The 26699-nt window shown below is 43.1% G+C and overlaps 1 protein-coding gene and 1 pseudogene across 1 annotated transcript in view; one reads left to right on the plus strand and one right to left on the minus strand.

Annotated features, from left to right (window-relative positions):
* Positions 1–3313: 3313 nt before the first annotated feature.
* On the minus strand, positions 3314–7842 carry LOC136313648 (cell division control protein 42 homolog pseudogene; annotated as a pseudogene).
* Positions 7843–7931: 89 nt separating this feature from the next.
* Positions 7932–26699, plus strand: part of KIFBP (kinesin family binding protein) — a 35491-nt gene continuing 16723 nt past the window's right edge. The window contains exons 1-4 of the mRNA XM_066243517.1: positions 7932–8413; positions 20070–20168; positions 23780–23859; positions 24167–24350. Of these exons, the coding sequence (XP_066099614.1) occupies positions 7988–8413; positions 20070–20168; positions 23780–23859; positions 24167–24350 (789 nt within the window). The 5' untranslated portion in view covers positions 7932–7987. The remainder of the gene's footprint in view (positions 8414–20069; positions 20169–23779; positions 23860–24166; positions 24351–26699) is intronic.

Consider the following 26699-nt stretch of genomic DNA (forward strand, 5'->3'; position numbering starts at 1 on the left):
TGTTGGTGACTTTTTCCCTAAAATTGAAAATAACTTGAAATTTTTATTTTAAAAATAAACGATGGATGTAAAAGTCCTAACACAAGAGAAAATAACAACAAATAATCATCCCATATCTAACAGTTTTGTGAATTGCTCTTTCTCCCTCAACATGTGGTACACACTTTTTCTGTAAGTAGACCCCTATGACATTTTGATGACTACATGGTATCTCACTGCATATGTAACCAGGACTCTAGGTGGCCATGCTGATTATTTGAAAGTATTCACTATTATAAACAATTCTACAATGAGTGTCCTTGTGTAAATCTTTGCCTACTTGTTTGTTAATTTAAGATAAACTTTCAAAAAGAATTTCAGGGTCAAAGTGAACGTATATTAATTTTTTATTTATTTTTTGTCTTTTTCTGAAGCTGGAAACGGGGAGTCAGTCAGACAGACTCCCGCATGCTCCGGACCGGGATCCACCCGGTACGCCCACCAGGGGGGCGATGCTCTGCCCATCCGGGCGTCGCTCTGTCGAGACCAGAGCCACTCTAGTGCCTGGGGCAGAGGCCAAGGAGCCATCCCCAGCACCCGGGCCATCTTTTGCTCCAATGGAGCTTTGGCTGCGGGAGGGGAAGAGAGAGACAGAAGAAGGAGAGGGGGAGGGGTGGAGAAGCAGAGGGGCGCCTCTCCTGTGTGCCCTGGCCGGAATCGAACCAGGGACTTCCGCATGCCAGGCCGACGCTCTACCACTGAGCAAACCGGCCAGGGCCTCGTATATTAAATTTTGGTGCCAGTTGCTCTCGGAACCAGTACTTGTTTACATTCCACTCGACAGGAGACAAAAGAAACTCTTTCCACACAGCAATGGGACCCTGAACTTGGGCTTCCTTTTGTCAGTTTGCTAGGTTCCAAAATGATACTGGATCTTTTTATTTGCATCTTTTACTAGAGGGAGGGTTAACATCTCCCATTTATTGACAATTTGGTAAGAAATTATCCTGTGTGTTTGTCTTCTTTTCTGCTGAGGTCTTCCACTTGTTGATAAGTTCTTTATTAAATAATGAACATATCATGAAGCAATTTTTTTTTTTTTTAGTTTTTTGTCTTTTAACTGGGTATGATATTTTGACAAAGTTTTGGGGTTTTTTTTGTTTTTTTGGGTTTTTTTTTTGTATTTTTCTGAAGCTGGAAACGGGGATCCACCCGGCACGCCCACCAGGGGCGACGCTCTGCCCACCAGGGGGCGATGCTCTGCCCCTCCGGGCGTTGCTCTGCTGCGACCAGAGCCACTCTAGCGCCTGGGGCAGAGGCCAAGGAGCCATCCCCAGCGCCCGGACCATCTTTGCTCCAATGGAGCCTTGGCTGCGGGAGGGGAAGAGAGAGACAGAGAGGAAGGGGGTGGGGTGGAGAAGCAAATGGGCGCTTCTCCTATGTGCCCTGGCCGGGAATCAACCGGGGTCCCCCGCACGCCAGGCTGATGCTCTACCGCTGAGCCAACCGGCCAGGGCCAGTTTTGGGTTTTTTATGCTGTTGTAACTATCAATCTTTTATCATTGCAGGCAGTTCTATGCTTAGAAAAGTATTCCTCACTGCCAAGGTTATAAAAATCACTAATTTTTAGAACTCGATTATATTTCAATCTTTTTTTTTTTTTTCCAGAGGGATAGATAGGGACAGACAGACGGGAACGGAAAGAGATGAGAAGCATCAATCAGTTTTTCATTGTGACACCTTAGTTGTTCATTGATTGCTTTCTCATATGTGCCTTGACCGTGGGCCTTCAGCAGATGGAGCAAGTAACCCCCTTGCTCGAGCCAGCGACCTTGGAAGCTGGTGAGCTGTGCTGAAACCAGATGAGCCTACGATCAAGATGGCGACCTTGCCTGACCTGTGGTGGTGCAGTGGATAAAGCGTCAACCTGGAAATGCGGAGGTCCCCGGTTTGAAACCCTGGGCTTGCCTGGTCAAGGCACATATGGGAGTTGATGCTTCCTGCTCCTCCCCCTTCTCTCTCTTTCTCTCTCTCTCTCCTTTCTACCTTGGTGTTTCAAAACTGGATCCTCTGCGTCCCAGTCCGACGCTCTATCCACTGCGCCACCGCCTAGTCAGGCGTATTATTTTAAAATTTGTTTTATATCTGCATCATACTCCATTGTATGGGTATAACATTATTTATTCATTTTTTTATCATTTTTTTTTATCATTTCCTATGTAAGAGAACATAGGTTTCCTACATTTTGCAGTTGTGAACAGTACTGCAGTGAAGAACCTTGTGTCTATGCATTTCATACTGTTGAAGGTGTATCATTAGGGTAGATTCCTGGAAGTGGGTTTGCCTTGTCAAAAAGTAAGTGCATGTGTAGTTTTTTTTTTTTGTTTGTTTTTTGTATTTTTCTGAAGCTGGAAACAGGGAGAGACAGTCAGACAGACTCCCGCATGCGCCCGACCGGGAACCACCCGGCATGCCCACCAGGGGCAACACTCTGCCCACCAGGGGGCGATGCTCTGCCCCTCTGGGGCGTTGCTTTGCCGCTACCAGAACCACTCTTAGCGCCTGGGGCAGAGGCCAAGGAGCCATCCCCAGCGCCCGGGCCATCTTTGCTCCAATGGAGCCTTGGCTGCAGGAGGGGAAGAGAGAGACAGAGAGGAAGGAGGGAGGGGGGTGGAGAAGCAAATGGGCGCTTCTCCTATGTGCCCTGGCCGGGAATCGAACCCGGGTCCCGCTCACGCCAGGCCGACGCTCTACTGCTGAGCCAAGCGGCCAGGGCCTGTGTAGTTCTTATTTATGTATGTACTGGCTAATTCTGTAGAAGGGAAATTCTTTTCTTGCAACTTAATTTTTGAAGAAGCCGGGGCATTTGTTTTTTTTGTTTGTTTTTTTTTTGTTTTTTACAGAGACAGAGAGAGAGTCAGAGAGAGGGATAGACAAGGACAGACCGACAGGAACTGAGAGAAACGAGAAGCATCAATCATCAGTTTCTCGTTACGCATTGCAACACCTTATTTGTTCATTGATTGCTTTCTCACATGTGCCTTGACTGTGGGCCTTCAGCAGACTGAGTAACCCCTTGCTCGAGCCAGCGACCTTGGGTCCAAGCTGGTGAGCTTTTTTGCTCAAACCAGATGAGCCCGCGCTCAAGCTGGTGACCTCGGGGTCCCGAACCTGGGTACTTCCGCATCCCAGTTCGACGCTCCATCCACTGTGCTACCGCCTGGTCAGGCGGGGCATTTGTTTTTCATTGTTACTGTTGATTATTTTTAAATTTGTAGATTTTAACATATCTGGTATACTTTAACCTATTGCAGTTCCTCATGCACAAATTGTTACCTCATTGAATAGTGAAATTCTCTTTTATTGCAAAAATGAATTTTAGATCTTTAGTTTGATTTAAGCATTGCTTTTATTATGATGCTGGCTCTAGCTGTGCAAAAGGGCTCCAGAGGGATGTTCATAGCAGCACACACATGTGGCCCTTCAGTTGGGGAGGATCCAGGAAAGCTGATACTGCTTCATCAGATACATTCTTTAGGCCTTTCTGTGTGAGTGCAGAACACTCCGTATAAGTGTGGGCCTTCAGATTACAGGCCAGCTTTTCAGCAGTCTCTGGAGTGCCAGGCTTCTGTTTGTTCTTAGCAAATTTCTCAGCAGTAGGGGGGCTCATCTTTGAGATCAACTTTTGTCCCAAGAAGCAAGAAAGGAGTCTGGACAGTGGTGAGTTATCTCAGTACCCATGCTTTTCTTTTTCAAATGAAGATGGAAAGATCACTAAAATACAGACTAGAAATAAATCTGTGGATAACTCAGCAGTCATAATCTGATGGTCCTCTTGCCTTGTAGTATCAAAAAGTCCAAGAGTATATGGCTCTCCACCAATCATAACTAGGACTGCATAATTGTCAAAACAATCTGTACGTGCTCAGCTGGAAATTTGTCGTGTAGGTTATCTGGAGATGTTTTCCCCACAGCGCCATCACACATAACAACACACTTGTCTGCATTGCTGAAACAGTTTTCTGTCCACTTTAAATATTTCTAATCCAATGATGACTTCAGCTTCTCCACCCAGGTACTGGTAGCACTGTCCACAGGCCTCTTTTTAAATTGGCACCTTCTCAGTCTTTTTGACCTAACTTTTTTAGACTTTGATAGTTTCTTTGAATTCTAGTGTGACGATATCCAGGCTTATCCTGTCCCAGAACCAGAATTAGCATTTTCTCTTTTAGAAAAATATGATTTTTAAAAATGTAATTTTAGAGAGAAAGAGAGGAGAGGAGAGAAAGAGAAACATTGATTTGTTGTTCCACTTATTCATACATCGATTGATTCTCATGTGTGCCAAGACTAGGGATCAAACTCACAACCTTGGTGTATCAGGACAACACTAACCAACCTAGCTAATCTGCTGTAGGGTACCATTTTCTCAAAGGAGTCATGTTTCCTTAATAGATAATGCTGTTTAGGGCCTACAATCTGGGAAATAAGATTTAAAATTTTTATTGATTTTACAGAGAAAGGGAAGAGAGAAAGAGAGAGAGAAGCATCAATCTGTTGCTCCACCCATTTATACATTCATTGGTTGACTCCTGTATGTGCCTGGACCAGGAATGAACCCGTAACCCTGGCACATTGAAATCGTACTCTAACTACGAACTACCTGGTCAAGGCCATTCTCACTGTTTTTATTTAGCTCATTAAATAGCTTGAGTTTATGCTAGATTTTTGTTGTTGCTATTATGAAAGTGCCTTTTTTCTCCAATAAAAAGTTGATTTTATACCTTTATTTATACGCCTACTTACTAAACTTTTTTAAGTTTTTCTGTGGGGTTTTTTTGTTTTGTTTTGTTTTGTTTTGTATTTTTCCAAAGTTAGAAGCTGAAGGCAGTCAGACAGACTCCCACATGCACCCAACCAGGATCCACCTGGCATGCCCACCAGGGGGCAATGCTCTGCCCATCTGGGGTGTAGCTCCATGGTGGCCAGAGCCATTCTAGCGCCTGAGGTGGAGGCCATGGAGCCATCCTCAGCGCCCTGGGCAACTTTGCTCCAATGGAGACTTGTCTGTGGGAGGGGAAGAGAGAGATAGAGAGGAAGGAGAGGGGGAAGGGTGAAGAAACAGATGGGTGCTTCTCCTGTATGCCCTGACTGGGAATCAAACCCAGGACTTCCACATGCTGGACCGACGTTCTACTGTTGAGCCAACTGGCTAGGGCCAATTTTTCTGTTTTACTTTGCTTTCTCAGGAAGATAGTCATACTATCTGTAAATAATGATAATTTTCCCATCTTCCAAATTATTATACCTCTTATTTTGTTTAAAAGAATGTCCAATTGCATTTTTTGGCACTTTCAGATCAATATTATATACTACAGATGATAGTTACCCTGCTCTCATTAATGAATTTTCCATGAACTTGGCTACCTAGTGTAGACAACAAAGAAATTAGTGCTCTTACTAGTGTGCTATTTTCTCTGGAATGAACATAATTGATAGACATTAGTTGTGCTTTAACCAAACAATACCCTTTCATCACAACATGCATTATACTTTTCTGCCTCTTCTGATTATTTTCTTCATGAGCTAGATCTCAAGTCACTGCACTGATCTGTACTCTAGTCTGTAGCATTCATTGGACAAATTGCACAGGGACTGCTATATAACGTCTCACAGGTAATGCCCAATCCTCAAAATATTGGTATAAAAAGAAGGCCAGAGGCCCTGGCTGGTTGGCTCAGCGGTAGAGCGTCGGCCCGGCATGCAGGAGTCCCGGGTTCAATTCCCAGCCAGGGCACACAGGAGAGGCGCCCATTTGCTTCTCCACCCCTCCCTCTCTCCTTCCTCTCTGTCTCTCTCTTCCCCTCCTGCAGCGAGGCTCCATTGGAGCAAAGATGACCCGGGCGCTGGGGTTGGCTCTGTGGCCTCTGCCTCAGGCGCTAGAATGGCTCTGGACGCAACAGAGCGACGCCCCAGATGGGCAGAGCATCGCCCCCTAGTGGGCATGCCGGTGGATCCCGGTCGGGCGCATGCAGGATTCTGTCTGACTGCCTCCCCGTTTCCAGCTTCGGAAAAATGAAAAATAAAAAAATAAAAAAAAAACAAAAACAAAAAAAGAAGGCCAGAGAGGAATATGTTTCCCAAATGTCAGCTAGAACTCTTCCATCTCAAGTTTCCTAATCTGACGTCTTTATTAGTTGAGACTGTGTAAGGATTTATTTATTTATTTACCGAGACAGGGACAGACAGACAGGAATGGAGAGATGAGAAGCATCAATCCTTGGGCTCAAGGTGGTGAGCTTTTGCTCAAACCAGATGAGCCCTTGCTCAAGTTGGAGACCTTGGGGTCTCGAACCTGGGTCCTCTGCATCCCAGTCTGACGCTCTATCCACTGTGCCACCGCCTGGTCAGGTATGTGCAAGGATTTTTTAAAAAGCTCTATTTCAGTTTTCATCTGTAGCTTTAGAGATCAGCACCATATGTTATGGTGGTTTATTTATTGAACTCCTATTACGAGACAGTGTAGCATAATGTTTAAAAGTGTGTGCTCTGGAGCAAAAGTGCCTGCTTATTTTGTTTTTTAACAGAGACAGAGAGAGAGAGAGGGATGGACAGGGACAGACAGACGGGAACGGAGAGAAGCATCAATCATTACTTTTTCGTTGCGTGTTGCGACACCTTAGTTGTTCATTGATTGCTTTCTCATATGTGCCTTGACCACGGGCCTTCAGCAGACCAAGTAACCCCTTGCTCCAGCCAGCAACCTTGGGTCCAAGTTGGTGAGCTTTGCTCAAACCAGATGAGCCCACACTCAAGCTGCCGACTTCAGGGTCTCGAACCTGGGTCCTCTGCATTCCAGTCCGTCGCTCTATCCCCTGAGCCACCGCCTGGTCAGGAAGTGCCTGCTTATTGTATGTGACTTTTGGTAAATTCTTTATCTTCAAAATACAGCAGAGGAATAATAGTATCTCACAGAGTTCTAAGAATTAGATGATTTTATTTGTTTGTTTGCTTTTTTTGTATTTTTCTGAAGCTGGAAACGGGGAGGCAGTCAGACAGACTCCGGCTCAACCGGGATCCACCTGGCACGCCCACCCCAGGGGGGATGCTCTGCCCATGGGGGGTAGCTCTGTTGCGAGGTAGAGGCCACGGAGCCATCCCCAGCGCCCGGGCCATCTTAGCTCCAATGGAGCCTCGCTGCGGGAGGGGAAGAGAGAGACAGAGAGGAAGGAGAGGGGGAGGGGTGGAGAAGCAGATGGATGCTTCTCCTGTATGCCCTGGCAGGGAATCGAACCCAGGACTTCCGCACGCTCTACCACTGTGCAAACCGGCCAGGGCAGAATTAGATGATTTTTAAATTTATTTATTTATTTATTTATTTTTTACAGAGACAGTGAGTGAGTCAGATTGAGGGATAGACAGGGACAGACAGACAGGAACAGAGAGAGATGAGAAGCATCAATCATTAGTTTTTCATTGCGCGTTGCAACACCTTAGATGTTCATTGATTGCTTTCTCATATGTGCCTTGACCGCGGGCCTTCAGCAGACTGAGTAACCCCTTGCTTGAGCCAGTGACCTTGGGTCCAAGCTGGTGAGCTTTGCTCAAACCGGATGAGTCTGCACTCAAGCTGGTGACCTCTGGGTCTCGAACCTGGGTCCTTCCGCATCCCAGTCCGATGCTCTATCCACTGCGCCACCTCCTGGTCAGGCCAGAATTAGATGATTTTAATGTATAGAATGTTATCTAGCTCACAGTAATTAGCCGCCTGGAGGTGGAGGCCACCCTCTTTGACAGCTTCGCGTCAGTGACAACGGTTGCTACGGTAACCACTACACCTTCCAATTGGCCCGTGCTGAGCATATTGCGGTTCCCTTGACGGACTTCAGTGGTTACAGTTCTGCACTGCCCAGGCCTATCAGGTGCCGTAAGTGAAGTGTCGCAAAGCAGGAGGAAGGCGGGAGTCCGGGCTGGAAACATTGAGGCAAGCTGAGCTGCCAAAGCTGGTATGGCGAATCCTCCGTGGGCTGAGATTCGCGAGAAATTCCAGGCGGCGCTGACCTTGTCGCGGGTAGACTTGCATAAAAACCCCGAGAAGGAACCGTACAAGTCCAAATACGGCGCCCGAGTTTTGCTGGACGAGGTTAAAGCGCTGCTGGGCCCCGCTCCTGAGGACGAGGATGAGCGGCTTCAGGCCGAGGACGGCATGGACGCGGGGGACCACGCCCTGGGGCTGCCAGCGGAGGTGGCGGAGGTCGAAGGGCCCGCGGCCCAGGGGGCGGTGAGGCTGGCGGTTATTGAGTTCCATCTCGGAGTGAACCACATCGACACTGAGGAGCTGTCGGCGGGGGAGGAGCATCTGGTGAAATGCCTGCGGCTGCTGCGCAAGTACCGGTTGTCGCAAGACTGCGTCTCCCTGTACGTCCAGGCGCAGGTGAGCGCGAGCGGGGCCGGCTGCTGTCGGCCGGAGCCCAGGGGCTGCAGAGGGCCCCAGTGCTTACCGAGGCTACAGATAAAGGTTGTAAGGCACACTGTATCCATGTTTTTGAAGCTTTGGCATAAGCGGCTTCCAGACTCCCTCCATCCTCCTCGCCCACTTCAGCATCACTTGCTGCTTCGCGTAGCCGTAAACAGTGCTGTTGGTTTCCAGATCCTCCTACAATCATGAATGCCTTTTCCAACTCTTCTCCACCAGTCCCAATTGTGTACATTCTATTAAGAAAAAATGCAGAGTAATTTAAATCTTAATTTAAGGTCTCAAGGAAATTCCAAAGAGTTACTGGAGTACATTCTTAATTTAAAATAAAAATCTTCAGTTTCTATTCTTGCCATAGTTATTCGTTTGTATGCCAGGGAATTCTTGCCCATTCTCTAAAACCAATCTCAGGATTTGCCTCATACTTTTAGTAATTTTATTTGGTTTGTTTTATTCCGAATTCATCTTTCCCTTCTACCTTTATATTCTTGTATTACTTACTGTTTTCTATTTATATGGTGCTTGGTTAACTAAAACTGACGTTCTCCCCCTGGCCAGATGGCAGAGGTTGCCTGTTCCTTCTCGGGTGGAGGCACATTTGAAATAGATGTTTCTGACTCTGTCTCCCCTTCCCCTCTCTAATATCAATAAATTTAAATTTAACCTTCGCCAGTTGGCGCAGTGGTAGAGCGTTGGCCTGGCGTGTGGCTGTCCTGGGTTTGATTCCCAGACAGGGCACACATGAGAAGCGACCATCTGCTTCCCCTTTCCCTTTCCCTTCCCCTCTCCCACCTTCTCCTCCTGCAGCCATGGCTCAATTGGTTAAAGTGTATTTTCCCTGAGCACTGAGGGTGGCTTCCTGGAGTTTCTGCCTCAGGTGCTAAAAATAACTCCATTGCCAGTGTGATCCCAGATGGGCAGAGCATCAGCCCCAGGTTGCCAGGGTGGATCCTAGTTGAGGTGCATGCTGGAGTCTGTCTCTCTATTTCCCCTCCTCTCACTTGGAAAATAAATAAATTTAAATTTAAAAAGTCTGAACTTCTCATCAAGAACATAACATTTCAAATACAAACATGTACGAACTCCTTATATGTGTCAAGTACATACTTTGCTCAAGCTCACAAATCCTTACATCCAGTAGTTCCAGCTCCTGACATATATGATCTAGGGAACATTTACCAAAATTGGTATTATGGTAAATAGGCCTTTAAAAAACTTCAAAATTAAAAAGGAAATTATATAGCTCATATTTTATACTCATGGCCCAATAAAGTTAAAAACTACATAAATAACAGGAACTATGTCTCTGCTATTTACAACATCAGTGACAGGCATATTTTAGGCCATTCTAAAAATTTGTTGAATAGATGATGTAATGAAATCTTAAGATACTGAATTCAAACTCAACTATTTGATATTTTCTCTAACCACATGGCTGCTTTAGATCTTAATTAAGATTTGAAAGCCTGACCAGGCGGTGGCGCAGTGGGTAGAGCATTGGACTGGGATGCTGAGGACCCAGGTTCGAGACCCCGAAGTCGCCAGCTTGAGCGCGGGCTCATTTGGTTTGAGCAAAAGCTCACCAGCTTGGACCCAAGGTCGCTGGCTCGAGCAAGGGGTTACTCGGTCTGCTGAAGGCCCATGGTCAAGGCACATATGAGAAAGCAATCAATGAACAACTAAGGTGTCGCAATGCGCAATGAAAAACTAATGATTGATGCTTCTCATCTCTCCGTTCCTGTCTATCTGTCCCTGTCCCTCACTCTGACTCTCTCTCTGTCTCTGTAAAAAAAAAAAAAAGATTTGAAAAATTACTTCTATATCTTAAAGATCGAAACCTTTTCTAATGTAGTGTAGAATCTCCACTATTTACTATATTTTATGAATTTTAATATGCATTCTTTCATATTTTAATGTCTGAAATGTATTCATTTATTGCTGATTGATTTTTTTTTTTTTTTTACAGAGAGAGAGAGTGAGTCAGAGAGAGGGATAGACAGGGACAGACGGACAGGAACGAAGAGAGATGAGAAGCATCAATCATTAGTTTTTTGTTGCACGTTGCAGCACCTTAGTTGTTCATTGATTGCTTTCTCATATGTGCCTTGACCATGGGCCTTCAGCAGACCGAGTAACCCCTTGCTGGAGCCAGCGACCTTGGGTTCAAGCTGGTGGGCTTTTGCTCAAACCAGATGAGCCCACGCTCAAGCTGGCGACCTCAGGGTCTCGAACCTGGGTCCTCTGCATCCCAGTCCGATGCTCTATCCACTGCGCCACCGCCTGGTCAGGTTATTGCTGATTGATTTTGTGTTATAATTTACTTGGCAGTGTTTTTTTTTTTTTAATTTAATTTTATTAAGTGAGAGGCTGGAGACAGAGACAGACTCCTGCATGTACCCTGACTGGGATCTACTTGGCAAGCCCCCTACCAGGGATAGCCATCTTCAGCACCTGGGGCCAACTTGCTTGAATCATTTGAGCCATGGCTGTGGGAGGAGAAGAGAGAGAGAAAGAAGGGCACTTCTCCCGTGTGCCTTGACTAGGAATCAAACCCAGGACTTCCACATGCTGGGCTGATGCTCTACTGCTGAGCCAACTGGCCAGGGCCAGCAGTGTTTTCTTTTTGATGCATAAAATAATTATGTCTTAACAATTGTAAACTCTTACCTTCAGTGAACAACTAAGGTGCTGCAACTACAGGTTGATGCTTCTCATCTTTTTCTCTTTGTCTGTAGTGTTTGAGAGATTTGACCTTATTAATAATAAAGCAAACTAAAAGTGTGAAAAGCTGAGGACCCAAGTTCAAATCCCTGAGGTCACCAGCTTGAGTGCAGTCTCATCAGCTTGCAGGGGTCCCCAAACCTTTTACACAGGGGGCCAGTTCACTGTCCCTCAGACCATTGGAGGGCCGCCACATACAGTGCTCCTCTCACTGACCACCAATGAAAGAGGTGCCCCTTCCGGAAGTGCGGCAGATCATAGACATGACCCCATGGTCACTGGCTTGAGCCCAGAGGTTGGTGGCTTAACCACCAAGGTCGCTGGCTTGAGCTCAATCTCTGGCTTGAGCAAGGTGTCACTGGCTCAGCTGGAACCCCCCCCCCCCCAGGCAAGGCATGTATGAGAAAGCAATCAATGAATAACTAAGGTGCTACAACTATGAATTGATGCTTCTTATCTCTCTCCCCTCCTGTCTGTCTCTTTCTCTCACTCTCTCTCAAAAAAACAAAACAAAACAAAAAAACCCAAAACAGCCAACACAACAATAACCATCTGGTATGAATGAACCAAAATTATACCTTCTTTGTCAGATCTACAAAAAATAGGATATATATTTTGGTGTCCCACAGAATTTTATGTGTGCCATGAGATGAAAAAGGTTGAAAATAGCTGATAGAGAAGAACAGTACATAGCCATTAAAAGTAATGACTCATTATTTTTAACCAAAAATATCAATCTTAAGAGGGAGAGGGATGACTATAAGGCATGTTTGAAATTTTATAGAATGACTTTGTTTTGCTAAAGATTACGTGTGCGTGTGTGTGTGTGTGTGTGTGTGTGTAGGAAAAAGTTTAAAAGGATCAACTATGAGTTGATGCTTCTCATCTCTCTCCCCCCCTTCTAGTCTCTCAAAAAAAGGACTACCTTGTTTATGTACTGTTGGATTTAATTTGCTAAAATTTTGTTAGCATTTCTTTTTGTATATATGTTTATGAAGGATAGCAGTCTGTAGTTTTCTTGTTATGTCTTTGCTTTAGTTTAAAGATGGGAAGTGTGCTTCACTTTTCTAGAATAATTTCTGTAGAGTTGGTATTATTTATTTCTTACATGTTTGGTAGAATTCGCCAGTAGTAGTAGTACGTTAGCTTTTTTTTTTTTTTTTTTTACTAGTTAACTTTTTTCCCTACCTAGGCAAATATCCAGAGGGCAGGAGCATGATGATGCTCTGTGGATAATACAATACTTTCTGGTGTATTGTAGGACTTATACTTTAAAAACAATTCATGTAGAATGTCAATAGTAGTTATCTCTATGGAATAAACACTTAAAACATGAACACTATAATTTTTAAAAATCAAATCAGTTCTAGATCCCTTGCTTGGTTCTTACCTTCAAGACCTCAATAGGTCATTATTCAAAAGAAAAACTTGAGTTATTTGTAGACACTGTAGGGTTTCTACTTGGTTGATTTATCACACAGCAGAGTTGTTACTTTCTGTGGCACAGCCTACCCTGGATCTAGCAGGATAATTGGATCACCATCCCATCAAAATAGAGCAATTGTGGCTATTTCCTAGTACTGTGTGAATTTCTAGATTGCCTAGGCTAGATACAGTATGCTGGGGTCGGGCTTACTGGTGTCATGGCCAAATGGAGTATCTCACGGAAAAATTAATTGAGCAAGAGAGTGAGAAAAGGTGATGGTGGATCCATTTCTAGATCAGGAAATAAATATTAAGGGAGATTATGTTTGAGACTGGGTGGGCAGAATAATTTATAAATTAGTAGTAGGCCAGAGCCCTTCAAGCTTCCCCAGGATCCTGCAAAGGACTTCATAAATAATCTGAGAAGAAAACTGCCCAATCTCAGTACACCTGTCACTGTGATCTACAGTCCAAGGCACTGAGACTGATCAAGTCACTATAAAAAATTATAAAATAGACATTTTATTTGAAGCCACACCAGAGGTCTTTGTTGCAGGGGAATACTCAAGTCACCTTTAAACTGTAGGGTTTTTTTGGGTTTTTTGACAGAGAGAGGTATAGATAGGGACAGACATACAGGGAGGGAGAGAGACGAGAAGTATTAATTTCTGTAGGATGATGTGGCAGCATGTGCGCATGCACAGATGATGATGTGACACCGTATATACAGCGGAGCAGCCCATGGCCATGCCATTCGAGATGTGGACGGTACGGAGGAAAGTTCAGTGTGTTCTGTGGCTCGCTAAATTTGAATCTATGACCAAAGTGCAACGTGAATATCGGCGCGTTTATAACAAAGCGCCACCACATAGGAATAACATTACTTGGTGGGATAAGCAGTTGAAGGAAACCGGCAGTTTGGTGGAGAAACCCCATTCTGGTAGGCCATCAGTCAGTGACAAGTCTGTAGAGGCTATACGGGATAGCTACCTAAGGAGCCCTAAAAAATCTGTGCATGAGCCCACATCGAACTGCACTGAATAGGTATGAAACTGGGAGAGTTTTCCTTTTATTTTTATTTATTTATTTATTTATTTATTCATTTTAGAGAGGAGAGAGAGAGAGAGAATGGAAAGACAGAGAGAGAGAAGGGGGGGAGGAGCTGGAAGCATCAACTCCCATATGTGCCTTGACCAGGCAAGCCCAGGGTTTCGAACCGGCGACCTCAGCATTTCCAGGTCGACACTTTATCCACTGAGCCACCACAGGTCAGGCAGTTTTCCTTTTTTTATTTATTTATTTTTTATTTTTTATTTTTTTTGTATTTTTCTGAAGCTGGAAACGGGAGAGACAGTCAGACAGACTCCCGCATGCGCCCAACCGGGATCCACCCAGCACGCCCACCAGGGGCAACGCTCTGCCCACCAGGGGGCGATGCTCTGCCCCTTCGGGGCGTCGCTCTGCCGCAACCAGAGCCACTCTAGCGCCTGGGGCAGAGGCCAAGGAGCCATCCCCAGCGCCCGGGCCATCTTTGCTCCAGTGGAGACTTGGCTGCGGGAGGGGAAGAGAGAGGCAGAGAGGAAGGGGGGGGATGGAGAAGCAAATGGGCGCTTCTCCTATGTGCCCTGGCCGGGAATCGAACCGGGGTCCCCCTCACGCCAGGCCGACGCTCTACCGCTGAGCCAACCGGCCAGGGCCAGGCAGTTTTCCTTTTATTTGGTGCAGATTTCCCATTTCTGTTGTCTTTTGTTGCTTTCCTGTGACCGGTCAAAAGTACACCATGACTTTACGGACACACTGTATATACAAATTTCTGAGAAATATGTTATAATAATTAAGTCAAATATTAAAAAATATATAAAGTCCAAGTGTGCTTTCATGGTAATTAAATGAAATAAATATGACAAAATTAGATTTATTGACATTAAAAACATTTTTATGTTACATTTTTTAATTTATTTATTCATTTTAGAGAAGAGAGAGAGAGAGAAAGAGAGAATGGGGGAGGAGCAAGAAGCATCAACTCCCATATGTGCCTTGACCAGGCAAGGCCAGGGTTTTGAACCGGTAACCTCAGCATTCCAGGTCGATGCTTGATCCACTGTGCCACCACAGGTCAGGCCATGTTACATTTTTTGAGTTATGCTTTTTAGAATTTGTAAAAAAGAGAGGTTAGGCCCTGGCCAGTTGGTTCAGTGGTAGAGCTTCAGCCTGGTGTGCCGGAGTCCCAGGTTCGATTACCAGCCAGGGCACACAGGAGAAGCACCCATCTGCTTCTCCACCCCTCCCCCTCTCCTTCCTCTCTGTCTCTCTCTTCCCCTCCCGCAGCCAAGGCTCCATTGTAGCAAAGTTGGCCCAGGCGCTGAGGATGGCTCCATGGCCTCTGCCTCAGACGCTAGAATGGCTCTGGTTGCAACAGAGCAATGCCCCAGATGGGCAGAGCATCACCCCCTGGTGGGCATGCCCAGTAGATCCCGGTCGGATGCATGCGGGAGTCTGTCTGACTGCCTCCCCATTTCCAACTTCAGAAAAATACAAAAAAAAAAAAAGAGATTAAAAAATTAAAAAAACAACAAAAATGTTATCTATCTATCTACATACACACACACACACACATATTCTTAGTAAGATTTAGTAAATTTGGCAGGTCCTGGCGCGAATGTGTTAAGTTTTTTCATCTTGTGTCTATGAGAAACGTGAGCCTGATGTGTCCTAGTGATTTCTTCAATGTGTGAGCATATATTTGAAAGGCAAACTCTCATTTCCTCGTCAGTACATTGAAGAATTCCTCTCTTTTTACTCTTAATTGTGTTGAGGGTAGAAAATCCTAATTCACATAAATAGGATGTTATAAATTATAGTAAAATGTTCAAAGCTTTTTTAGATATTGCCATATATTCTTCTCTTACAGAAATCCAAAAGGCTTCAAGGGACAATTCCTTATATTTAATCATCAATTGAAAACCCCTACCATATATATAATCTTAACTTTACACCAAACAAAGGATAGAAGAAACTTGCCTCCAGTCTTTCCGGGGAACATGGGGGTAGTGTAAATAATCCAGCACCACAGTTTAACAGCCTTTTGCAACCTAATCAGGCGAGTGAGGTGGGGGGTTGGGCAGACTGTCAGCTTACAGCCAATTCCCCACACCTCTGTCCCCCCAAAATCTTAACTCCAAAAACCCTGTTGGATATTTGGTCCCCAACAGGCACATATTTCTCTGGAATACCACAGGGCGCACCTGGAGCAAACTGAGAACCACTGGCCCAGAGTATGGTCCTGAAATGCCAAGATTGCTGGTTCGTTCCCCCATCAGGGCACAAATGGGAAGCAACCAATAAATATACAACTAACTGGAACAACAAATGAATGCTTCCCTCCCTCTTTCTTTCTCCTTTACTGTGTCTTTAAAATCAATTAATTAAAAAAAAGGCTAAATTTTAGTAGACCATGATGAAAATTGTAATGTTTTTCTCATCCACGTTCATTGACTGAATTCTTTTTTTTAATAAGTGAAAGATATGTAATTGGTTTTTTAAATGTTTATTCATTGATTTCAGTGAAAGAGGAAGAGAGAGAGAGGAACATCTGCTGAGACCAGCTCAGCAATGGGTATGCACGAAAGGAAGGCGCTGCAGGACTTAAGAAAAAACACACAAGACACAACATACAGAAAAGATGAGTACAGGGGTCTGAGAGCCCAGATCTCTGCAAGCCTCATCGTATTTATTCGTGTCTTTGCTCATCAAGCAAATTAGCAGAGCCTGGGTCAAATTAGTCTACAATGGATTCAGGTGCAGAGAAAGATGAGTAATACCTTTCAGGTATGCAGGAAAATGGCTATAGGGATCAGCTGTTTCCTTTAAATAATCTTATCAGTGCTTGCGGGGCAGTGTTCTGCCCCCGCAGGACTTGGGTTCCAAGGTACGCATCAAAGACTTGTTTCAGGGCAGTCTAACCTCAGATGTTTTCCTACAAACATCAATCTGTTCCTGTTGGTGCCCTGACCGGGGATCAAACCAGCAACCTCTGTACTTGAGGACGATGCTCTAACCAACTGAGCTACACAGCCAGGGCAACTCTGAATTCTTATTCACGGGTATGTTGTGGGTCTGTGGACCCCAGGTTAAGAATCTGCATTAAAAATTCTTTGTGCCTGGTTTGTGGTGGTGCAGTGGATAAAATGTTGACCTGGAATGGTGAGGTCGCCAGTTTGAAACCCCGGGCTTGCCTGGTCAAGGCAAGTATGACAACCAATCAATGAACAACTAAAGTAAAACAACTGAGTTGATGCTTCTCACTCCATCCCCCACCTCATAAAATCAATAAATAAAATCTTTAAAAACTATTTGTTTCCTTATCCTGTTTCCTTTTCTAGGGAAGTAAGCAAATATAGTAGAAACCCAGTCTCAGAAGTTTCCTTGTGAGTGAACTATCCCTAGGGGTGGGAGGCAGTCTAACCTTGTTCTCTGAAGGAGAGCTAGGCATCCAGTCTTTGAGTTCTGACCGTCTGAACAGGCCTGATTTGCTCTGTACAGAGCCTTATAGAGTCATATGGCAGAGAACAAAATTAACTTAGTTTTAAAATGTTATTTAGGCCTGACCAGGTGGTAGCGCAGTGGATAGAGCATTGGACTGGGATGCGGAAGACCCAGGTTCGAGACCCCAACGTCCCCAGCTTGAGCGTGGGCTCATCTGGTTTGAGCAAAAGCCCACCAGCTTGAACCCAAGGTCACTGGCCCCAGCAAGGGTTTACTTGGTCTGCTGAAGGCCCGCGGTCAAGGCACATATGAGAAAGCAATCAATGAACAACTAAGGTGTTACGCGCAACGAAAAACTAATGATTGATGCTTCTCATCTCTCTCTGTTCCTGTCTGTCTGTCCCTGTCTATCCTTCTCTCTGACTCACTGTCTCTGTAAAAAATAAATAAATTAAATTAAAATGTTATTTAGTATATAGTCCTGAATCTAATCAGTTTCTTCTTCCTCCTTTATTGGTAACAGAAGAAAGTTGGTGCTATGGAAATCAAAAGAAGTGATCAATAAAAGACACACGCCCTGGCCGGGTAGCTCAGTTGGTTAGTGTTGTCCTGACATGCCAAGGTTGCGGGTTTGATCACCGGTCAGGGGCCATACAAGAGACAACCAGTGAATACATAAATAAGTGAAACAACAAATGGATGGTTTCCCCTTTCTTCACTCTCTAAAATCAATTCTTTTTTTTAAGCGAGAAAGACACACAGAAAGAGGGACAGACAGGGACAGAGGCAGGAAGGGAGAGAGATGAGAAGCCTCAATTCTTTATTTTTTATTTTTTTATTTTATTTATTCATTTTAGAGAGGAGAGAGAGAGGGAGGGAGAGAGAGAGAGAGAAGAGAGAGACAGGGGGGAGGAGCTGGAAGCATCAACTCCCATATGTGCCTTGACCAGGCAAGCCCAAGGTTTCGAACCGGCAACCTCAGCATTTCCAGGTCGACGCTTTATCCACTGCGCCACCACAGGTCAGGCCAGAGAAGCCTCAATTCTTCATTGCATCACCTTAGTTTTCATAGATTGCTTTCTCATATGTGTCTCAACTGGGGGGCTGTAGCAGACCCAGTGACCCCTTGCTCAAGCCAGCGACCTTGGCTCAAGCCAGCGATGTTGGGCTTCAAGCTAGCAACCTTTGGGCTCAAGCCAGTGACCATGGGGTCATGTCTATGATCCCATGCTCAAGCTGGTGAGCCCATGCTCAAGCTGGTGATCTCGGGGTTTCGAACCTGGGTCCTCTATGTCCCAGTCTGGCACTCACTGTGCCACCGCCTGGTCAGGCTAAAATCAATACATTTTTTTTTAAATCAATACATTTTTAAAAATTAAAAAAAAAAAATCCTTGCTGGTTGGCTCAGAGGATAGAGTGTTGGCCCAGTGTGTGGATGTTCTGGGTTCAATCCCCATTCAGAGCACACATGAGAAGCCACCATCAGCTTCTCTCTCTCTCTCCCACTCTCACAGCCAGTGTCTCAGTTGGTCTGAGCATCAACCCTGGGCACTGAGGATAGCTCAGTTGATTCCAGCATCAGCCTCAAATGGTTGCTGGGTAGATCTCGATTAGGGCACATGGGGGAGTCTGTCTATCTCACTTCCTCTCACTTAAAATAAATAAATAAATAAAGATTCCAAATGAAGAATTTTTAGTTGGCTGGATATAATTACAAAGCTATATAATTTTAAGAACTCTGGAAAATATGTATAAACATATGTTTTATTGTTTGAAATGGTAAACATTAGGAATCTGACTTAACTAGTGAGCAAAGGTATATAGTTAGTGTCTATAGCATCTTCAGAGTTTTCATAACATAATTTGAATAATTGGAATTTGAGAGCTCATCTCCCTTTCTTTAGGTTGAACCAAACAAAAACTGTTGAGAATTTTCCTTTTTAAGAGGTCTCTGGAGATGGTAGGTATTTGAAAACATGGTTCTGGCTCATCTTTGTCTCTGTGTATATTATCTATTGCTACATAAAATTTGATCCCCAAATTTAGCACCTTGATAAAACAAACTTAATATATTAAGAATCTAAGTGTGGCCTAGTGGTTGCCTCCAGAACAAGTTCAGACTGTTGGCCTGCTGGGGCGGCACTTGAAGGCTCAACCTAGGGAGGATCTTTCCATCTCTTATGGGATTGTTGACTGGATTTAGTTCCTTACAGGCTGTTGGTCTGAGGGCTTCAGTTGACCTTCCTCAGTTCCTTGCCACGTAAGTCTATATGCAGGATGGCATACAACATGGCAATTGGCTTCCCTCTGAGAGAATGGGAGAAGGAACACCCCAAAAAGAATCACAGTGTTCTGTAATCTAATCTTATAAGGGACCTTCTGTCACTTTTGGTATATTCTATTTGTAAGTGGCAAGTCACTAAATCTAGCCCATACTTAAAGGGAAGAGATTATATAAGGTCATAGATACAAGGAGGCAGGGATCATGAGAGATACATCAGCAGCTGAGTATCACTACATAAGGACATTATTATTTTTATTATTTTTTTTTGTGGGACAGAGTCAGAGAGAGGGACAGATAGAGAAGACAGACAGGAATGGAGAGAGATGAGAAACATCAATTGTTCGTTGCGTTTCCTTAGTTGTTCATTGATTGATTTCTCATATGTGCCTTGACTGGGGGGCTACAGCAGACCGAGGAACCCCTTGCTTGAGCCAGAGACCTTGGGCTCAAGCTGGTGAGCCTTGTTCAAACCAGACGAGCCTGCGCTCAAGCTGGCGACCTCGGGGTCTCGAACCTGGGTCCTCTACATCCCAATCCGACGCTCTGTCCACTGCACCACCGCCTGGTCAGGCAGGACATTATTATTTTAAATAATTCATTGTTAATCAGACTCCAGTAGTTTGATAGGTAAATACTGACTTTGAAATTATGAAAGTTACTTATAAGATTTATATTGTCATTTTTCTCTTTATTTTACAGAATAATTTGGGTATTTTGTGGTCTGAAAGAGAAGAAATTGAAACAGCACAAGCTTACCTAGAATCATCAGAAGCACTATATAATCAGTACATGAAAGAGGTATGCTGCATGTCAGATACATTTTAAGATTTGATTGAAACTAGTCAAGAATTGATATTAAGAATTCCTCACTCATAATATTAGTATATGACTCTTCATTATACTTAGAGACCTCTCTGTAGAGCTGTCTAGGTAGTCATCTAATAGCTGTACTTGTACTGTTACAAGTGATTTAAAAATCTTAATTTATTTGATCCTAATGATAATTTGTGAGGTGGATACTTTTATTATCCTTATTTTAGAGATAAGGAAGCAAAGCACAGCAGATTACGGTAAGTGACTTGCCTCCACACACTAGTAAGTGCTGATGCTGGGATTCTCACACATGTGATCTGACTCTAGAACCTATACTTTTAACCACTATACACTGCTGCCTCAGTTAGTAGTTGGCCTTAGTGTAAAAACACAAGTGCAAGGTACTTCTTTAAGAACAGTGTGGTGTCCTGGCTGGGTAGCTCATTTGATTAGAGTGTTGTCCCAATATGCCAAGGTTGCAGGTTCGATCCCTGGTCAGGGCACATACAAGAATCAACCAATGAATGCATAAACAAGTGGAACAACAAACTGATCTCTCTCTTAAATCAATAAATAAATATATTGCTCATAAAAGTTAGAGGATATTTCAAAATGAATATGAAGCAATAAAATAACCCCTAATTTTTGTGATTAGTATATATTAAAAAAAGAATGGTGTAGTGACAAAATGATGATAGCAGATAGAAGGAATATGCTGTAAGTAGAATGCACAGACTGAATGTCATATTTGCTTTGTCAGTTTAATTCAGTATTTGTTTTTATTATGTGCCAGATATTATGCAAGTATGCTAGAAAATCAAATATGAATAAAATATGGTCTCTACGTATAACTAGGTGTCCCTGGAGAATAAAGATTAGAGCAAATCAATTTGTTAATTACACCCACAAGTAATTTTAGAATGTACATTTAGAATATGTGTTTCTAGGCCTATAACACTTTTTTTTTTAGCTGAGGAATATATCCCCAAGTTGAAGAATTTTCAAAGTCCTTGGTCTTTACCTTGGTGTTATATCTTCTCTCCTAAAGTAGTAAGTAGTAAGAAGAGTAGAGCACCACAGAGCCAAACTGAGATGTTACAGCATTCAGGCCCTGGCCAGTTGGCTCAGTGCATAGAGTGTTGGCCAGGCGTACAGCTGTCCCAGGTTCGATCCCTGGTCAGGGCACACATGAGAAGTGACCATGTGCTTCTCTTCTCCCACTTCTCTCTCTTCCCCTTTTAGTGGCCCTGTGCACTGAGGATAGCTTGATCTGTCCAAGCATCAGCCCCAGATGACAGTTGCTGAGTGGACCCTGGTCGGGGCACATGCAGAAGTCTGTCCCTATATCCCCCCTCCTCTCACTTAAAAAAAAAAGAAAGAAAAAGAGATGTTAGAGCAGGGGTCCCCAAACTTTTTACACAGGGGCCAGTTCACTGTCCCTCAGACCGTTGGAGGGCCGGACTATAAAAAAAAACTATGAACAAATCCTTATGCACACTGCACATATCTTATTTTAAAGTAAAAAAACAAAATGGGAACAAATACAATATTTAAAATAAAGAACAAGTAAATTTAAATAAACAAACTGGGCCTGACCTGTGATGGCGCAGTGGATAAAGTGTCGACCTGGAAATGCTGAGGTCGCCGGTTCGAAACCCTGGGCTTGCCTGGTCAAAGCACATATGGGAGTTGATGCTTCCAGCTCCTCTCCCCTTCCCTCTCTCTTTCTCCCTCTCCTCTCTCTCCCTCTCTGTCTCTCTCTCTCCTCTCTAAAAAATGAATAAATAAAATCTTTAAATCAACAAACTCACAAGTATTTCAATGGGAACATACTATGGGCCTGCTTTTGGCTAATGAGATGGTCAATGTCCGGTTCCATATTTGTCATTGCTAACCGTAACAAGTGATATGACGTGCTTCTGGAGCCGTGGCGTGTCACCAGAAGTAGTACTGTACGCGAGTGACGTCCGTGCTTTGCATCCACATCCTGTACTCCTCTCACTGACCACCAATGAAAGAGGTGCCCCTTCCCGAAGTGCGGTGGGGGCCGGATAAATGGCCTCAGCGGGCCGTAGTTTGGGGACTCCTGTGTTAGAGTATTCACCTTTTGACTTGAACTCTTAATACATGAACATGTTAAGTTAAAATGTGAAGGTACCAAACACCTATATTTCATTAAAAACTAGTATTAATAAGGAAACGTAAAAGATAGAGCAAAAAACTTATGTGTACCTCTATTTTAGTTAAGAGACGGATTCAACTGTTAGTATTACACATGAAGTGTGATAGTCATAACAGTGAAGTATGTGTATATAATAATACATTGGTTAATTCCCCTCATCAAGACAGGGGTAAGCATACTACACAGCCCTTAAAATTTTTGAGGCATGACTAACCTGTGGTGGCACAGCGGATAAAGCGTCAACCTGGAACGCTGAGGTCGCCAGTTTGAAAACCTGGGCTTCCCCAGTCAAGGCACATATGGGAGTTGATGCTTCCTGCTCCTCCCTCCTCTCTCTCTCTAAAATAAATAAAATCTTTTTAAAAAAATTTTCAAAATTGTTGAGGTGGTCTCTGAAGAATTATTTATCTATTGTTTGCCTTGGGCCTTGCTTCCTGTCTTAGTCATTTTTACTTTCTGTGAATTTTGGATCCCAAGTCCTGCTGCTTTTAGTGTTTGCATCCAGAATGTTAGAACACAGTTTATTTGTTTTACTGTTTTTTTTAATGGGAAGTGTTGTTGCTATTTGGAGTTTAGTGAATTCAGTTTAAAGCAACTTGTAGATCAGACTGTTCTCAAAGAAGTAGAATGAGGCCAAGGTTAAGTACCATTCTTTTGAAGACTTGAGGTGGGGTTATATGTGATTTACACATATTAACTCATTGAATCCTTATAGCATCTTTATTACATAGGTACTCTTATTATCCCTATTTTACAGATGAAGAAACAAAAAAAGCACAAGGAAATAAACAATAGAATCACGGTTTTAATGTCCCTGTATTGAAAGAGGGTAATCCATATACTTGTTTCCTTGAGGAAAATATTAAAATAATTATTTAAAACTTTGATTTTTTTTATTAGTAGTCTACTTAGGACAATATTACTCTTAAGAATGTCTGCATTTTTGCCTGGCCTGTGGTGGCACAGTGGGTAAAGCATCGACTGGAATGCTGAGGTCACCAGTTCAAAACTCTGGGCTTCCCTGGTCAAGGCACATCAGGGAGTTGATGCTTCTTGCTCCTCCCCCCTTCTCTCTTTCTCTCTCTCCTCTCTAAAATAAACAAAATCTTAAAAGAATGTATGCATTTTTCCTATTTGTTATGCTCATGTAGGTTTTTAAAAGGACTTTTTTTATCAGACTGACTTAACACTTAAAATACTTAAAAAAGCAAACAATTAATGTTTTTAGTGTATTTGAAATTCACCTAAAAAAGTGGTTAAAATTTTATCAAGTGTGGTTACTTCTTGTGTAACATGAAAGTGAACTAGTAAGAAGTTTATTGGGCTTTTAAATTTTGATTTCTCCAGTTTCTCCAGAAGAGGGCGCTTGTTGTTTACAGTAAAATTTTAGAGTTTTGTTTTTCTTTAATTGTAGATTGGGTGTCCTCCTCTTGATCCTACTGAGCATTTTCTTCCTGAAGAAGAGAAACTTACTGAACAAGAGAGATCAAAAAGGTAAGTAGCTATAGATATCAGCCCTCACAGATATTTCCACATAATGTAGATGATTGTTCCAAAAAAAGCATGTTTTCTCTTTTAAGGCATTCATAAAAGTTCTAGAATATGGATTCTGATATAGATTTAAACCTTCATTTGCCATTAACTAGATATGTGACCCTGTTAAAATCTAAGACTTAGTTTCCTTATCAGTCAAATGGATACACTAGCTATACCCAATTGGTGAGAGGATCAAGATAAATATATATGCAAGTTCTGTATAAATTGTAAACCATTATGCCAGTATTGTTTTTTTTCTTCATAGATTTGAGAAGGTTTATACTCATAACCTATATTACCTGGCTCAAGTCTACCAGCATATGGAAATGTTTGAGAAAGCTGCTCATTATTGTCATAGTACCCTAAAACGCCAGCTTGAGCACAATGCCTACCATCCTATAGAGTGGGCTATTAATGCTGCTACCTTGTCACAATTTTACATCAATAAGGTAAGCTTCTTGAAGTTATCTAACAAAGTTACCGATAGAGTATATAAAATATAGACCAAATAGCACATTGAAAATACCATCTTTTAAAAATAGGTAGCTTGGCCTGACCTGTGGTGGCGCAGTGGATAAAGCGTCGACCTGGAAATGCTGAGGTCGCCGGTTCAAAACCCTGGGCTTGCCTGGTCAAGGCACATATGGGAGTTGATGCTTCTAGCTCCTCCCCATCTTCTCTCTCTGTCTCTCTATCTTCTCTCTCTCTCCCTCTCTGTCTCTCTCTCTCCCTTTCTCTCTCCTCTCTAAAATGAATAAATAAATAAATAATTTAAAAAAAAATAGGTAGCTTATATTTTTGATGTAAACTAGACAGAAAAATGCAGCCCTGTTTGCCAGTAAATTTTTGTAGCTTTTGATGCATTAATTTTATTGATTCTTAAAATAGTGAGTTTTATCATTGTCTTACATGTTTCTAGCCCCTAAAATTACATGTTACTAAAACTAATTCTTTTTTGATATAAGCATGCTATCTTAATTCATTTCAGTGAGATGTTACCTTAAATTGCAGATTTTATCTTGTAGACATTGGTAATCTGATAGCTATGAGAATTTTTCTGAGGAAGTTGACTGTTAAATGTGGGCTTTGATAAAAGCATGTGACGCATTTCAGTTATTCTTTAGAATTAATTCCTTTATAATAATTTTTCTATGTTGGAAATAACTCTGCTCAGTTCCAGAATTTCGTGTCTTTATAATATACTTCTCTGGAGTATTACACAGAGATAAAATTTTTTATTTTATTTTATTTATTCATTTTTAGAGAGGAGAGAGACAGAGAGGGAGAGAGAGGAGAGAGAGACAGAGAGAGAAAAGGGGGGAGGAGCTGGAAGCATCAACTCCCTGATGTGCCTTGACCAGGCAAGCTCAGGGTTTCGAACCGGTGACCTCAGCATTTCCAGGTCGACGCTTTATCCACTGCGCCACCACAGGTCAAGCCAAAAATTTTTTTTTAAGTAAGAAGAGGGAAGATAGTGAGACAGGCTCCCACATGTGCCACAACCGGGATCCACAAGGCAACTTGCATCTGGGGCAGATGCTTAATCAACTGAACCATTTTTAGCATCTGAGGCTGACTCGCTCAGGCCAACTGAACTATCCTCAGCACCCAGGGCAGATGCTCAAACCAATCACCAGTTGAACCACTGGCTACGAGAGGTCACAGAGAGAGAGAAGGGGGAGAAGGAGGTAGGAGAAGCAGATGATCACTTCTCTTGTGTGTCCAGGAATCGAACACGGATGGCCATATGCCAGACTGACGCTCTATCCATTGTGCAAACTGGCCAGGGTCCACAGAGATAAATTTGAGCTTTTTAGTTTTTAATCAAAATTATTCAGAATCATGTTGGTATACTCTTTTTATTTTTAACTTTTTATGAATGTTGGTATACTCTTTTTTTTTCTTATTTATACATTTTTATTAGAGAGAGAAGAGGGAGGGGGAGAGAGAGAGAGAGAGAGAGAGAGAGAACAGGGAGAGAAGCAGGAAGCTCAACTCCCACACATGCCTTGACCAGGCAAGCCTGGGGTTTCGAACCAGCAACTTCAGCATTCCAGGTCAACACTTTAGCCACTGTGCCACCACAGGTCAGGCCGGTATACTCTTAATTGACTTACTTGTTCCTCTATTAAAAGTTTTTTTAATTTTTTTTCTTTTTACAGGGACAGAGAGAGAGTCAGATAGAGGGATAGATAGGGACAGACAGCAGACAGGAATGGAGAGAGATGAGAAGCATCAATCATCAGTTTTTCGTTGCAACACCGTAGTTGTTCATTGACTGCGTTCTCATATGTGCCATGACTGCGGGCCTTCAGCAGACTGAGTAACCCCCCATTTGAGCCATTGACTTTGGGTCCATGCTAGTGAGCTTTTTTTTGCTCAAGCCAGATGAACCTGCGCTCAAGCTGGCAACCCCGGGGTCTTGAACCTGGGTTCTTCCACATTCCAGTCTGACGCTCTATCCACTGCGCCACAGCCTGGTCAGGCTATTAAAAGTTTTTAATGTTAAAACTTTTAAGCCACCTTTCCTAGCTAGATTCTGATAATCCTTAATCAGATAACTCAGCAATAGAAATTACTTTTATTTCTGATTCACAAGCCTCTCTGAAGTTTTCAGTAATTTTTTGCTTATTAGAGTTCCTTTTTAGATCTCTCTGGTTATCTGCTGTTGTATCCTTACTGGGCCTTTATCCTTTCTAAACTTTTTGTTAGTGCTAGTTCTGTAAATGAGCCCTATGTTTAAAGTATTGTCCCACAGAATTTCATTCAGAAAAGCTATTAGCAGGAGAGAAAGGGCT

Source organism: Saccopteryx bilineata, chromosome 9 (assembly GCF_036850765.1).
Source record: "Saccopteryx bilineata isolate mSacBil1 chromosome 9, mSacBil1_pri_phased_curated, whole genome shotgun sequence".
In the NCBI taxonomy this organism is placed as follows: Eukaryota; Metazoa; Chordata; class Mammalia; order Chiroptera; family Emballonuridae; genus Saccopteryx; species Saccopteryx bilineata.